This window comes from Equus przewalskii, chromosome 12 (genome assembly GCF_037783145.1).
Source record: "Equus przewalskii isolate Varuska chromosome 12, EquPr2, whole genome shotgun sequence".
NCBI lineage: Eukaryota > Metazoa > Chordata > Mammalia > Perissodactyla > Equidae > Equus > Equus przewalskii.
In genome coordinates this window covers 30,663,918-30,679,526 of record NC_091842.1, presented here as the reverse complement: position 1 = coordinate 30,679,526, position 15,609 = coordinate 30,663,918, and the positions used below count along the sequence as shown (strand labels likewise).

At 37.3% G+C, this 15,609-nt stretch overlaps 1 protein-coding gene across 13 annotated transcripts in view; it reads right to left on the bottom strand.

The window, feature by feature from the left end:
• PARN (poly(A)-specific ribonuclease) overlaps window positions 1–15,609 on the bottom strand; it is a 242,621-nt gene that overhangs the window by 178,931 nt on the left and 48,081 nt on the right. For all 13 annotated transcript variants that reach the window (XR_011524893.1, XR_011524894.1, XM_008520520.2 and 10 more), the window contains 3 exons: window positions 12,278–12,333; window positions 11,025–11,111; window positions 8,532–8,606 (listed from right to left, as the gene is read on the bottom strand). Coding sequence is in view for 11 of the 13 variants with exons in the window: in XM_008520520.2 (XP_008518742.1) it covers window positions 8,532–8,606; window positions 11,025–11,111; window positions 12,278–12,333 (218 nt within the window). In the remaining 2 variants the exon portion in view is untranslated. The remainder of the gene's footprint in view (window positions 1–8,531; window positions 8,607–11,024; window positions 11,112–12,277; window positions 12,334–15,609) is intronic.

The following is a 15,609-nucleotide window of genomic DNA, read 5'->3' as shown; positions in this document are numbered from 1 at the left end:
TTAGCTCAGGGCTGATCTTCCTCAAAAAAAAAAAAAAGCTTATTTAGAAATATGAGTCAAGAGGCCCGAAATTGTTTATATTAAGTATCCAACAAGGAATTGGTTAAATAAATGATGATATGCTTATATGATGAGATGTTATTCAACAAACCCCCAAAAAAATATAAAGCAAGAATTTATTACATAGACATGAAGCAGTGTTAAAAGAACAAACTATAAAACAATACGCAAAGTATAAGATACTACAGGTGAAACATAGACTTAAACATCACACACACAATGGAAAGGGAAATCTCAAATATCATGGAATTCTCTTTGTTAATAAAGAGAGGGGCACTAAGTAACTTTTTTTGGTAGTTTAAAATTTTTCTATTAACAAAAATAAATTATCACTATTTAATAAGAGGGAAAAATGAGTTGTTTATAGATCATTTTTTAAGATCGTCATTATAGACCTAACGATTTCACTTCTTCAGAATTTATTTTAAGAAAATAATCAGAGATATAGACAAAAACGAAGGTACAAAGACATTCATTAAAGAATTAATTAAAAATAGTAAAAATTTGGATATGACTTAAACATCCAAAAGGGATATAAACTAAATAAGTTACGTTTATCTGTATAATGAAATATAATACATCCATTAAAGAAAACTCTTTTAGAAAAATGTGTAATGGCATGGGATGTATTGTAAGTCAGATCCTATAGTATTTAAAATATTATGAAAATACTCATCTAGACAGAGCAAAACAACTGAAAGGAAATACTAACCAAAATATTCCTAGTATTAATGTCTAGATTGTGACACCATGGTTGAATTGTTTTCTTCTTTATATTTTCAAATATTGTTCACATTTTCAATGAGTTTGATTTACTTCTAAAACTGGGTGTGGGAGAGCATAACAAAAGCACTTTTCTTACAAATGATGTTACAATTAAATTTGATAGATCTACTGAATATTCTGATAGTGCATCGCAAAGCAAACCTGCTTAGATCCAGATACCATGGGCCCTAGAACACAAAAATCACACCCAATGCTTTGGACAAGAAACGACTGAACAGAACAAGATTTGGCCTCTAGAGCACAAACTGCACTTCTCCTGGCTACATTCTAGCTGCCCGAGGACTCATTTTCTCATTGCCGCTTTAACACTGGTAATTATATTAAGAACTCAAGAAGCCGTCTCTGGCAATCAGGAAGCTTTCTGCCCTATTCTCATTTTGCCCAGCTAATGCCCTGAAGAATACTAATTAGAGAGAGTCCAAGTTATTGTCACGCTCTTAAATAAATCTGCCTGATACAGATTTCATAGCAGAGATGTATAAGACTGCTAATTCTAAAGATTAAACACATAGGCGAATTAGGAAAACAAGAAGGTTCTTAATAAATATTATTAAAAATTTCCACAGTGCTTTTCATGGATTAAGTGATTTAGAGGGAAAAAAAGCAGTCAGTTGCTCTTACAAGTTTTCAAATCAGAAGATATGTACAAAAAACATAAAGACCTTCATACTTCTCGCCAGTAATGATTTTCCTTTATCAAACTGAAGTATTCAATAAGCCACTAGCGTAAAAATCCTGCCTGTATAAAAACAAATACATTGTTTCCAGGATCCAGTACTCACAGGCATAAAAATCATGTATCATTTAAACCCATAAGTTAAGTGAGCTATCAGCTCCTCCCTCTAAAACAACTTATTTAATAGAACTCTTATTTTAAAAAGTCACATCATCGTTGAACTCATTTATCTATTGATATATTTATAATTGAAGATAACTCTTGTAAACCAACTCTACACAGAATTTAAGATTGGGAAAATTAACATGCAAGGGAAAATATTCATTTTTTGGTTTTCTTCTTGACTGTGTTGTGCATTTCTTCTTTGACAAGAATAAATACACAATAACACGTTAACCAGCTATGAAGAGCAGCACGGAAAGAAGCAAAGATACCGAATACTTTATCTGGATTTTGTCGATTGGTATACATGTGTATCTGAAAGGAACTGAACTTAAGCCACTTTTAATTGGTTAAAGGAGGTAAGTAGCAGGGCTTTTTTTATACATTAACATGAGATTTTCTTAAAATGTCACTAAACAAAGAGAGTTACTTTTGCATGGTATACCATGGCAGGAAGTTGTGTATCAAAAGCAGATCCTATGAGAGCAACAATTTAAGAGCACAGGTAACCTGCCTGTCCCCTAGTGTGGACGAATAAGTTCCTAACAAACTGACCTTTCCACTGAGAACAACTGCAAGCTCTAGAAAAAATACAAACAACAAGTATCTGCTGGCTCTGGAATATGAACAGAAACAGGCTGACTTCCGAGAGGAGTCAAAACTTGGAGGAAGCACACTAGAGCACACGGAATTTCCAGGGGTTTGTGTGGCTTTGCCCTAAGGGAAACTGCAGTTCAAGCGGCAATGGGGCAACTAAAACTCTGAGAGAAAAGTCCTATGTCTTTCTGGTAAGAGGAACCAGGAGAAGAAGAATGCGGCAAGCGATGGCAATAGGGAGCGAGAAAGGAATCCTAGAAGAGGGGAAACCAGAAAATCAGAAACTATGGAGGCCAGAAGGCAGTGGAACAATATGTTTACAATGCTAAAAGAAAAACTCAGAATTCTACAGCCAGCTAAGATATCCTATGTGGATGAAGGCAAAATAAAGACATTTTCTGATAAAGGGAAGCTAAGAATGTCAGTTGCCACCAGCGGCACTGTAAGAAATACGATGGAAGTTCTTCCGGCTGAAGTGAAATTACATCCAAAAGAAATCTGGATCTTCAGGAACGAAAGAAGACATTGAAATGGTAAGTATCCGGCCAAGTATAAAAGAACTTATCCTCTTAATTTCTTAAGATACATATGACTATTTAGAGCAAAATTATAACACCACTTTGTGGGATTTATAATACACATGCCAACCACAGCACGGAAGACAATGGGGACTGGAGTAAACGGACCTATATGGATGTAAGGTTTCTACATTCTACATGCAGTGGTACAATGTGAACTCTAAGTAGACTGTGAAAAGTTACAGATATATACTGAAATTTCTAAAGCAACCACAAAAAAAATAATGCAAAGAGGTAGCAGTAAAAAACCAATAGAGAAATTAAAACGGAACTCTTAAAAAAGCTTCAAATGATCCAAAAGAAAACAAGAAAGGGAGAAACGAACGAAAAACAGAGGGAACAAAGAACAAATTTTAAAATGACAAGAGTAACGATATAAATAATCACATTGAATGTCAATGGACTAAACGCTCCAGCTAAAAGTCAGAGTTATCAGAACGGATAAAAAACAAGACCCAGTTATATGCTGTCTACAAGAGACTGATTTCATATATACATAGATAGGCCAGGAGTAAATGGAAGGAAAAGGATACCAGACAAATATGAAAAAGACAAGAAGGATAGACTTACTATATTAATACCAAATAAAGTAGAGTTAAAATAATAGTAATACAGAAGACAAAACGAGACATTTCAGGGGCCAGCCCCCATGGCCAAGTGATTAAGTTCGTGTGCTCTGCTTCGGGAGCCTGGGGTTTGCCAGTTTGGATCCTGGGTGCAGACCTACACCCAACTCATCAAGCCATGCTGTTGCGGCATCCCACATAGGAGAACTAGAATGATTTACAACTAGAATATACAATTATGTACGGGGGGCTTTGGGGAGAAGAAACAAAAAAGAAAAGAGGAACATTGCCAACAGATGTTGGTTCAGGTCCAATCTTCCTCAACAACAAAAAAAAGTATACTTTATAAAAACGACATTTCAGGGCCAGCCCGGTGGCACAGTGGTTAAGTTTGCACATTCTGCTTCGGCAGCCCAGGGTTCGCTGGTTGGGATCCCAGGTGGGGACCCATGCACTGCTTGTCAAGCCATGTGGCAGGCGTCCCACATTATATCTAGGAAAATTCTAAGTACTTGGAAATTAAACAACACAATTCTCAATAATCCAGGGTCAAAGGAGAAATTAGAAAACTTATCTAACTTAATGACAATGGAAGGACAACATATAATTTGTGAGATGCACCTAAAGCAGTGCTTAGAGGATAAATCAGAACTTTAAATGTTTATGTTAGAAACAAAAAAAAAAGCCAGAAATCACGCCTGGGAGAGAGTCTTAGCTATGTACACACACACGGCTAGCTGGGTGTGAGGTCTTCTCTCAGGAGATGAGAAGGTACGGCCAAGAGTAAAACTGGGACAGACGCGTAAACTGCTCGAAGGTTGAACGTGTTCCCCAACCCAGTGGGAAAGGGCGGAAGCCTCACCGGCCCAAGGTGTTTGCACAACTCCTGACCGATCACTGGTTGACCACTAAGCTATTCTCACCCAGGGGCAACCTCTAGGAAGCCAGGCTTAAAAAATTTTTAAAAGAATTAAAAAGACCCAAAATCAATCACATAAGGTTCTAGCTCAAGAAGCTGGGAAAAAAGGGGCAAAGTAAACCCAGAGCAAGTAAAAGGAAGGAATAAGAAAAAAAAAAGGAGCAGAAACCAACAAAATAGACAACAGCAAACAATACAGAAAAAGGAACTAGGCCAAAAGCTGGTTCTCTGAAAAGATCAGCAGAATCAGTAATCCCTAGCTGGAGCGATCGGGAAGACGAGAACGCAAAGCAACAATATCACGAATAAAAAGCAGTAAGGACTACAGATTCCGCAAACATTAAAAAGACAAAAAGCACAGGTAAAGTTTACAGTTATAAGCAGCTTTCAGCAAATACAATGCTGAACAGTCGCCTCAAAAAAGTCATATCCACAACTCTAATACTTATCTTTTCGGTACAATCGAAAGCTGTGCTTTGAAAAGTATGGTTTAATACAAGCACACGCATCCTTTGGACTGAAGTGGAGCTGAGCACCTCCCCTCATCCCAACGAGGCATCCTGAACAAGCTCCTCAGGCCGTACATCAGGAGTTTATATAACTACCTGAAGTTGGGCTGGTTCCTACCTCTTCTAAAGTGCCTTTATCAATTCCTGCCTTTTAAAAGTTTCTTGTGGTATTCACAGTGTGTGCCAATCTCCAGCTTTCAAAAGAAATGAAAAGTTTATTTTTCTCAAGCTACTTCTATAAAAATTACAAGCAGAGAGATGATGTCTTATAAGGCATTTACGGACACTCAAGACAATGTCAAAACGCTGAGGGTATGATGAGATAGTTCTATTACTCTTGAAATATTGTTGAGCTCTTCTCCCATTTAACAAAACTACATCAGAAATATAAAAATCTGAATGAGCTATTCACGTGTGACCATACAAGGTGATTTCTTACTCGACTGCTTTGAGCAAAATTCTCAAGTGGTGAGGCTGTGATCCGCTCCTTGGCATCAGGTCTCCCACTGGCCATGTACTGTATCTGAACAGCCGCAGGGAGAGTACTGAATGTACGGCTTGTATGAGTCGTCACTATTGAACCCCAAAGCCACCAGGGACTCTCATCTTCACAGTAGCAGCAAACAAGAAACAAAAGGAATCAAACCAAATGGCGCTGGGTAGAGCGTTTTAATAATTAGTACAATAAGGTATCCTCAAAAAAGAGAACTTTCACATTCAAGATGCTGAAAACATTTTTTAAGAAATCTTGATTAGTCTTAGCATTATCAAAGAAAAATAGAGGTGTCAGTTAAAACACAACTCCTTAAACGTAAATCAAAAATAGTTTGTAACAGAGCCAAAGAAGCCATTATGAGCTGCTATATAAATAGGCATTTAATGATTTTTCCAATGTTACATTATTGATCTAACAGGCCCTCTGTTTCCGCTAAAATGAATAAGTAATTTGTTTAAGATAACATTAATAGGATTTGCATCACATTAGATAACCTAGGTCTCTCTCATCGTTAGTTACCACTATAAAAAACAAATTTTCCATTGTCTTTCAATGAAATACCTGCATAATTTTAGAAATCACAGTAAAACACCAGCAACATTAGATATATCCATCACGTGCAAAATGGCATTTCTAAGTCATAATACCTTGAAAATCATTTATTCAGCTCCTTAAATAATTAACATATACTTACTAATGTCAGACACTACTACTCTAAGAACTGAAAACACAATGGTGAACAAGAGATATGATCCCCGCTCTCCAAGAGTTTACAGTCTATCAGGGCAGACAACAAGGTGTGTCAGTAAGGGATGTCAGCCTAGCACAGTAAACAGGGTCCAATCCCCTGCCAAGGGAGCAAGAGAGGACGTCTGGAGAAGTGGATGCTTAAGCTGCAGTGAGGAGGGGAGAAGGACACAGCCAGGCTCTGGAGGGAGGGGATGGTTGAGTAAAAGATGGCTTCTGGCAAAGAAAACTATGGTCATAGGCACAGCACATGAAAACAGCCAGGCATTTATGTTGAGTTGTCTTTTGTGTAAGAAAAGAGACTATAGCTGCATATATCAAAAGACGACATCTACCTCTTAATCTAGGAGGAAAAAAGGTAAAAACGTCACAATTCCATCTTGGCCTATTCCCCATATTACTCACTCAAACACAATGTTTACTCATGCCACAGCATGCGCCAGGCACTGGAGAAGGACTCAGCGAGAATAAGAGGGACTCAGTATTGCCCTCTGGGAAGCAACACACAGGCAGATGATCAAATCAGAGTCCTTCCGTGGCTACGTGATTCTGAAAGGGAGCTCCCTGATTTCAGGTATCGCTGAATAAAATACTGAACTTAAAAGCTACTGTTTGAAACATCTTTCAATAATAAGTAAGGGAGCAATCACTACAGAAAATCAAATACAGAATAACAGGAACTTTAAAAGAAGCTTTGACACCCCGTACACATGAAGAATTATGCCTGTATTTTTAAGTAAATCACTAACTAGTGTTTTACAAAGTATTTTTACTGTTCACAGCAAGGGAGGCCAAGCAGATATTTTAATAATTACCTATCATTTGTCAAGCGCTGCTTGTAGAGTGCCAGGCTCTTTGCTGGGAACTTACTATCCATGATCTCCTTTCACAAAGTAACATCATCATCTCCATGTCTCAAACGAGGAACCTGTGGCTTAGGGAGTTTATATAACTTGCCCAAAGACACGTGGCCAACAAGTGGCAGAGGCAAGTCTGACTTCAAAGCCTGTGCATCTCCTTCCATCCCACCGCAAGGCCTTACTGTCACCCGAATGTGACCAGCAAGGGAGCTGAAGTGTGACACTGAGCGGAAGAAGCGCGACTGGACTTTGGGTCGGGAGTTCTCAGCCACACTGAAGTCTCACTACAGTCTTAATCTCAGAGTCCCTGGGCCCCACTTGAAGTTATCCTTAGTTCTCTAATAATTCAGTCCCTTTGGAGTCCATCTAAAACTGTCTTTCTCAGGATTGCTGGGGAATAGATCACAGAAATAAGCAAATATTAAAACATTTAACAAGCGACATCATTCACATCCTGCATCTGACACTATTCCTGGTGTCATGTGCTCCTGAAGTACATTTCACATGGAAATCTACTATTAAATAACCATCATAAACGTTCCAAGCTATGCCAAGCTTTATATACAGAATCTCATGTAATCCTCTGAATAACCCTAAGAAGTCCATACTATCATCCTCAGGTTAGAGAGAGAAACAGAAGCTTATCAAGGTTAACTTGCCCAGAATCACACGACTGTAGGTGGTACGGCAGCGTGACTGCGGAGCCTAAGCTTTCCACCTCTACGACACAGCCTATACTCCTGCAATGGTCAAGTAATTAAAAAAAAAATTCTGATCTGAATTTGTATATTTGTAGAAGTTTTCATGTATAATTATTCATAGAATTACATGATCAGAATTACACTATTTTAGTATATGGCCCTTTGTTAAATTTAAAAAAAAACATTAATTAGACATATCACTTAAAAATTGCACACCTTCTACATAATTAAGCACCAGGAAACTTGACTTCTATTTGAATAAGTGGCTTAACAATACATATTTTCTTCAATAACTTTCCAACATAAGAAAATAGAATATTTTGTGATAATTAATATCAAAATTATTTAGGGTCCAACGAGAGATGTGGTGCTCCATTTTTTTACAATCCTATTTTAAAAGCAAATAAAATATCTTTCAGTTTATTTGTTCGCAAAACAAGTATCTGATGCAAATTTAATAGAATGAATAAATCACAAAAATTTATAAATAAATGAGAAAAGTACAGACACGAATGGGTCAATACAGGTGTCACTTTTTGTTGTCACCCATTCCTCTCAATTTGCTACTCTTAATTCTCAAAGTAAATCTGCAAATCATTTTAGAAACAGTGCAATGGGAAAGGAATAGAATGGAAGTAAATGAAAAGACACATTATGCAGTATAGCTGATAAATCAATAAATTTGTCTTATTTTCTCACCTACACATGATACGTAGTAATTATTTCCTTTATTTTAGAGACAAGTTCAAAACAAACCAGTCAGCAATGCTTGTGAATCAGCAGACTGCACCCACAGCATTCAGACCGGGGGCTGGAGGGAAGGAGGGCAAGCCCCCACTTCAATTAATAGACAAAACAAATGTCCAAAACTTACCAATTTGTACTTGTTCAGGCTGGCTCAGGGAAACAAATGCTGACGTGTCATCAATCCAGGATATCTGAATGTTACCTGTAACGTTGAATTAAAGGTAGAGTGAACATCTGACCACTTCGATAGCTATCAGATTTCCTTTGTATGTCTGATATATTTCAGTATATGTGTTAACCTAAGGAGAGAGGAGGTGCTGGTTTAAAGTGTGATCAAAATGTCAACACGACAGAGAGCTGAAACTTCCATCTACTACTGCAGTCACTTCAGTCAAAACTTCCAGAAAAGAGACAACCAGGAACAAAAAGAAGCTTTAAAACTTTGTTTTCAAAACAAAAGAAAGCTCCTTCTAGAATAAATCCTGGGGCACTTCCTCATTCAACCCAACCTCATGTCAGGGATGGAGACTTTTTTCCTATCAAGATTCTAACAAAAATCAGAGACCTATCTAAGTTCAAAAACACACCTATTTTTTAGAGACAAGAACTTTGAAAATTACCAATGGGAAACATGAAATGAATTAATGTAGCAAGATGTAAGGAAAATCCAATGTTGATCTCAAGACCAAGTAAAGAAAACAAGCAGCAGAATGGAGGATAAGGACAAGAAGGCGTCAGAGAGAGAAAACCAAGACAGACTCACAGAGAAAAGGAAAACAGAGAGGGGCGGAGAGCAGTATTAGTGAAACAAAATGATTTTCACACACAGAGAGAGAAGTCCTCAAAAAAGACTAAACGCAAACAGAATGGAATGCAGGACAGCGCTGCGGAGAAGAGGGGAGAGCGGCAGTGGGGTAGGAAGTGGGAGAGAACCCAGGGAAAAGCAGAGGTCTAATTATTCTACTCCCACTCTTCTTGAAAAAAACACAGAAGACTGGAATGTTAAAAAATGGGCAACCATCACCGGAATTTAGCAATGAAAACGAGTTTTAATTCCTACTAAAATTTTTGAAGGCTAGGAATGCTTAGAAACTGCTTTGTTCCACTGTCAGAGAGAAAAAACTCTGACTTCCTGCAGCACAACGAGGTGCCATACAACTTTCTCAATTACAAACGTCATTTACCATTATTTCATTACCCCTCCCCCCGCAGATAAACAATAATAGCTAACATTTATTAAGTAGTTACTATATGCCACCTACTATTTTAAATGCCTTCCAAGGGTTAGCTAATTTAATCCTGTGACATGTCTACAAAACAGGTGGTATTATTACTGTCATCATCATCATCTCTGATGAGGAAACAAAGATACAGAGAGGTTACGTGTCCAATATTACACAGCTAATTTTTTTTTTAATTAAAATGAAAAAAAAATTCTACTTGGAGCAGTCTACTTAATTTAGCCAATTAAAGTTTGACTACCTAAGGGTAAGAACTTAACACAAGATGAGAAACAACACCACCAAAAGCTCGCAAAAGAAATGAGCTGTAAAATTCAACTGCATTTCTATATCTGTATTTACATTTAAAAGCGGAATTTCAGGAGTCTTTAGACCATCTGCAAAGATTAGGATAACTTTCCATTTATATACCTGCTTTCACTTACTTTTCTAAAAGTTAAGTGTGTAAAGTTTTTTACTTCTAAAAAGCTAATATAAGCTTATTTTAGAAATACAGAAAAACATAAAGGGGAAGAAAAAAATCCTATCTAAAACACTCAGTGATACTAGCACGATGCCTCCTTTCAGTGTGATTTTCTACAAAGTTTAAAAAAAAATAATGTTAGTTACACAGGAATCCTACTTGTACCTGCTTTTTACTCTAAAATATAAACACTTTACCATCTTTTAATAAACTCTTCAAACGTTTTTTAAATCGCTACATACTAGTCTGTTGAGGACATACATAAACATTTACCAAACATTCTTATTATTGGATAGTTAGGTTTTTGCTGCCTTCACCTTATCAAGAATTTCCAGAGAGAAGAGCTTAAATACTTCACGTGTTAAAATAAAGAGGCACAGCTGAGGACTTGCGACCAGAACCCTCTTTATAAACCCTAATCAGATGCTTCAATTCAACCTAATCGGCTGACCTGATAAAAAGGAAAGAGAAGAACTGGCCTACCTCACATACATCACATAGCTTGGTCCTCTCAAACATCTGTGTTCGTCTGCTTGGACCCTTCAGTGCCAAGCAGCGACCACCTGCCCTTATGAAACACATTCTCTCTGAAGTTAATCTTAAAAATGATTTATCCTCGGCCTAGACTTATTTTCCATGGTCAGCAGTAAGGGGAGTAATAGTAATTGAATTGTATCTTGCTTTCCATGGATAAAATAATTGCAGTCTCCTGTGGGGGGCTATTAAAAGTTCCTCAGCTCATATCAGTACAAAGACAGCAGTAGACCAAACCCCCCAAAATTCCATCAGTGAGATTCAGACCTTGCATGTTAATCTTCTTTTATGCCCAAGATGAAGCCGTCTATATACCTCCGACCACCTAGACCAAAAGAATAGCAAAATCCTGAAAGTACATTTGTACCAGTGATTTACTTACCAAAGGCACTAAAAAGCTGGTAAAGGTCGCTGGTTTTCCATTCTTTGGGGAATGTCACGTGGAGAACGTGATCGCGTTTAGGTTGCACTACAAGACAAATTTTTGATGAAATCTTGACAGCTGAAAAGTGAGTGGTTCTTTGATGAAACTAAGCCCAAGCTGACCTGGGGAATCGTTACGAATACCTTCTGATTACCAAACAACTCCTACCAGTATTCCAGGAATAAGAGGATTCTGTCAGCTTAGCCTGAACCTCAGGCTCTGACATTTTACAGAACCCACAATTTGAACCCTAGCAAGTCTGTGCAGACACATCTTTGTTCATCAAGCTCCTGTGGAAATTATTTAAAGAAAAAAAAAGGCTGCTCTGTTCAAAAAGTTTCACTAAACATTTAACTTTCTCCTTTTAATCTAGTTGTCCACATGTTTATTTAGCTAAAAAAATAACACCCTGTCCAAATTAAATGGACTAACTGAGTTTAAGCAGAGGCAGTCCTGAGTCACAATCTTGTGCTCTAAGCCACCACTCAACTGTGCAACTCTAAGGAAGAGATCCAGCCACTAGAGCCATGGTTAGACTGGGATGATGACACAGCTCGCACAATTGTTGTGAGAATGACAGATTAAAATGAAAATCTAACATGGAGTGCACCATAGTATGTTCCCGAACTACCACTACAACAATTACTATCAAGTATAGTTCAACCATTTCTATATCCTTCTGGCATGCATGAAGGCAACTAAACCAAGGCTAAACTAAAAGAGCAATGGAAAAGAAGAGTGGGGTGATAAGGATAAAGTAGAGAATAATCAAAAGAGGGCCAATCATCTCCCAAACAGGTTTTCAACAACAACAAAAAATCGACCTACTAAACTTAAATATACACATACTCAGATAAGTGGAAAATAGAGAACTTACTGTTACTGACATAGCTAGCACATGTTAAGATCTATTATACGTATATTTATAAGAAATTATGAATTTAGAGTTTTGGGTAAAAATGAAATAATTAAGAGAAGATATATTTTTAAAAAATTCAACTCATGCACAAACTGGAAAATATAAGTAAAGAGATCAGTTAATCATGGCCCAAGGGTACCATTAACTTAAGCATACCATTCATATCAACCACAAAATCACTGCCTATTTTTAAGTGAATAAAGCTCTTTCTTCAGTAATACTTTTCCTCTTATCCCTTCCAGACCACACACTTAAATGTGCAGATGCAATGAGAAAATAAAAATTCACGTACAGTCTGGTCCTTCCAAGTTTAGATAGGGGATATCCATGACTCTCATAAGAAATAACCTATAAGAAGAAAAGAAAAACAGGCAATGGACTAATTCCTGTTAAAAAACAACTGATATCAGCATCTATTAAATCTTTTACTAGAAGCTTAATTATATTACTCTATTTCTAAGAGCATTTTAAAAGCTCTTAGTTCACCTCAAAGATTTTTCTCTAGAGCTAAATATTTATCATAAACAGAAAAGAAAAAAACCTACCGCATCCCCAACACCTACAACAGTTCCGGCACTCAGTAGCTGCTTAATAAATATTAGCTAAATGAATGAAGTTAGTAATCAAAGACTTCAAAGACAGTCCTTTGCAGAGCTGCCTTGTGAGTCCAGAGAAACCGAGGGGAAACAAAGGTTACAGCATGCTAACCATCCTACAGACTTTGCAACACTTGGTCCTACAAATTGTAAGGGTAACCCCTAGGACCGGTGCTTTGTGAGCTGAGAATGACCCCAGAGATGGTTGGGGTTTTTTTTCTTCACTGAAATGCAAAGTCACTGGATGAATATTAATCATATTGGGTGAACTGCACAGTCTAAAATAAGTGACCGTCTCAAAAGCTCATGTCATCACTGTCATCTAAAACATGTTAGAAGTACAACGCAGATCAATCCTTGGCGAAGAAAACTATCACGCTGCTACAAACCATAGCAGTCACCTCATGTATACCTTCCAAGATGGATACAAAGGCACTTAAAAAAGAGTACTTGTAAATTACAACTCTCAGTAACGCCATTCAATTTGCTTTCATTTGCAAGATTATGGACAAAATATCAGGCATTCTGTTGTTGTAAGATGACTTTAATGAGTTTTATGTAGATAACGACACATTGTGTGTTTCTAGTAGAGACTCCATTAGACAGCAAATTAAAAAGGCAATCCAAACGCCCAGCAAGCAATTAGTTTGGCTTCACTGACCTGCAATTAAGGCACATTATTACCAGGCATTCCAAGCCAAGCAGGGCATGATCTCGTTTACAAATGGAGCCATCAGCATGAATAACACTGTTCTGTTAACGCCAGAAAAAACGAAGTCCTGGTACTCTGTGGTTTGAGAACTTGTTGCCTAGCCTACAATTTAATAAACCAAATCCTATGGCTAAGAAACCAAATTTATTTTTAGTTCACTAATTTAGGCTCAAGTGTACTATTCTGGTTCTGGTAGCTTGTTACCCAATTTAATCAATACCACCTGCAACGCCAGAAGACAGTAAGTCATATAAAGCACAGAGCGCAGAGCAGGGTCTCAGTGACAGCAGCTATTACTATCATTGCCACCAGCACCTGGAAAATTCTTCCTGCATTAGAAGGCTCAATATTTTCATGCTTCATATAATTTTCAATTCTCCATTTAGTCAATTTAGAGATAGATACCCAATTTGAAAAACCAAATCAAAAAAAAATCTAATTTAAAAGTTAACAGAACACATCAAGCACCATAAAAATAATTTGTTTTGTTACCCTAATTTCAACAGAAGAATAAAAGCTGAATCGACGAGATGTTCACTGATATGCTATCAAACACACCAACGGTCGGTAAACTATAGTTCATCGACAGAGCATTAAACAATCAAAATAGCTTCTGGAAACTTCAGAACATGAATAAATTATGATATGATTTTAAGTTTCAAAAAAAGCATAAAATTTTATACTATGACTACAGCTTTGTAAAATATTTATGTCATTAAACCAAGAATAAAAAATACCCCCACCCCCCAGAAAAAAAGCCCATGGTTTGGGGAAGCTAAGCTTTGTTTTTCAAAATTTCTCTTATTATTATTTTTTGAACTTAAAAAGGAAAATAAAAGCTTCCAAAAGTGAGAGGCCCAGGTAAAATAACTAGAGACTTTCTCAGAGAAGGTCAACTGTATGTGCTGGTTGACTCAATCTTGTGTATTTTTTACATGATTTTTACAATTTTTACAATTTTACCTGTTGTGAGGGGAGGAAGATAAAGTAAAACCACAAGTTTGAGTCTATAATTGCTTTATTTCTTTAAAAAATATTGTTTTATTTCTAAAATCATGGGACCTTAACAACTTTAGAAAACCTATTGTCCTATAAATACCAACAAGGATTACACTTAAAAAGAAAAAGGAGACTTCCCCAATTTACCTCACCATGTAAAGGTTTCAAAAAATTTTTTGAACGATATCTTTTGTCAAGCAACATACAGACTATTTGTTTTCTAATATTTCCTCTCTGTGATTAAAATAGACAAAAATTTATTCTCAGCCAAAATACACAAAAGATTCTTTTAAGTGAGTTAACCTACACTATCTTGTCTGGTTACTCAATACTTTAACTAAATAGAAACTCCTTTCCAATGAATTATCCATTGCACTTCTCACTCTTCCCCCATGCCTCCATCTTCACGTCTGGGCTCTGGGGAAATCTGCACAGTCCCACACGCTGGAGGAACACGAAAACTGACTGTGTGTGTGACTTGGCAGACGGCCTCTGGAGAGAGCCATGCAATTGGGAAACGGACTCTAAAACCGTAGCTGAGCGCCTGTGGAACTGACCCAAAGTAAACTCTCCAATGGCCTCCCAACCCCCTTGGCCAGGCTGTTTGCAAGCCACTGCTCTGTAACATCCCTGCCCTTCTGAAGCAAAACTGAAACACGTCATTGCATGCATGCCTCACACAAACTGGCTGTCAAAAGGCCTAGACTGACTCCTTGGAACGATTTGACAAAATACTTCACATATGGATCATCTGACCTGACAGTTTTCATTTTAACATATGAGGAAATGCACCAGGCAAGCAGAAATGCTGATAAATACATGAAAGGCTGTTCCTTCACTGTGAATTGTAACGAAGAACAATCTGTCCCAGAAGGCCTTTCATCTGCAGATATCAAAAAGATGCTCAGACCAACACTTGCATGAAACGTTATTTCTTATTTCAGTGAAGACTCAAGATGGCTATAATTTGGGAAAGACACTCAAGTCTGTGCGGGAGTCTTGCCACATTCCTGCAAGCTTTCTGATGAAATATTATTTTAGCACTTACTCTCTAAAGGATTGACACTAACTCTGTCAAACACTAAAATTAAAATTCCCATTTGATACAATGGCCAATTTTACACCAGGATTCTATCCTAAGAAACTGTGTAACTTAGGTTCACATTCTAGATGCCATAAAACAAATTGTATCCTTTTTGGCATTTGTCAGTTTTTTACATACTACTGGTGACGCTGTTTATCTCGGCTTTCAAACATGTCTGGAAAGACCCCAGGGTAGAGTACAGCAGACTCCAGAGTCCTTTGCTCAGCAGACTG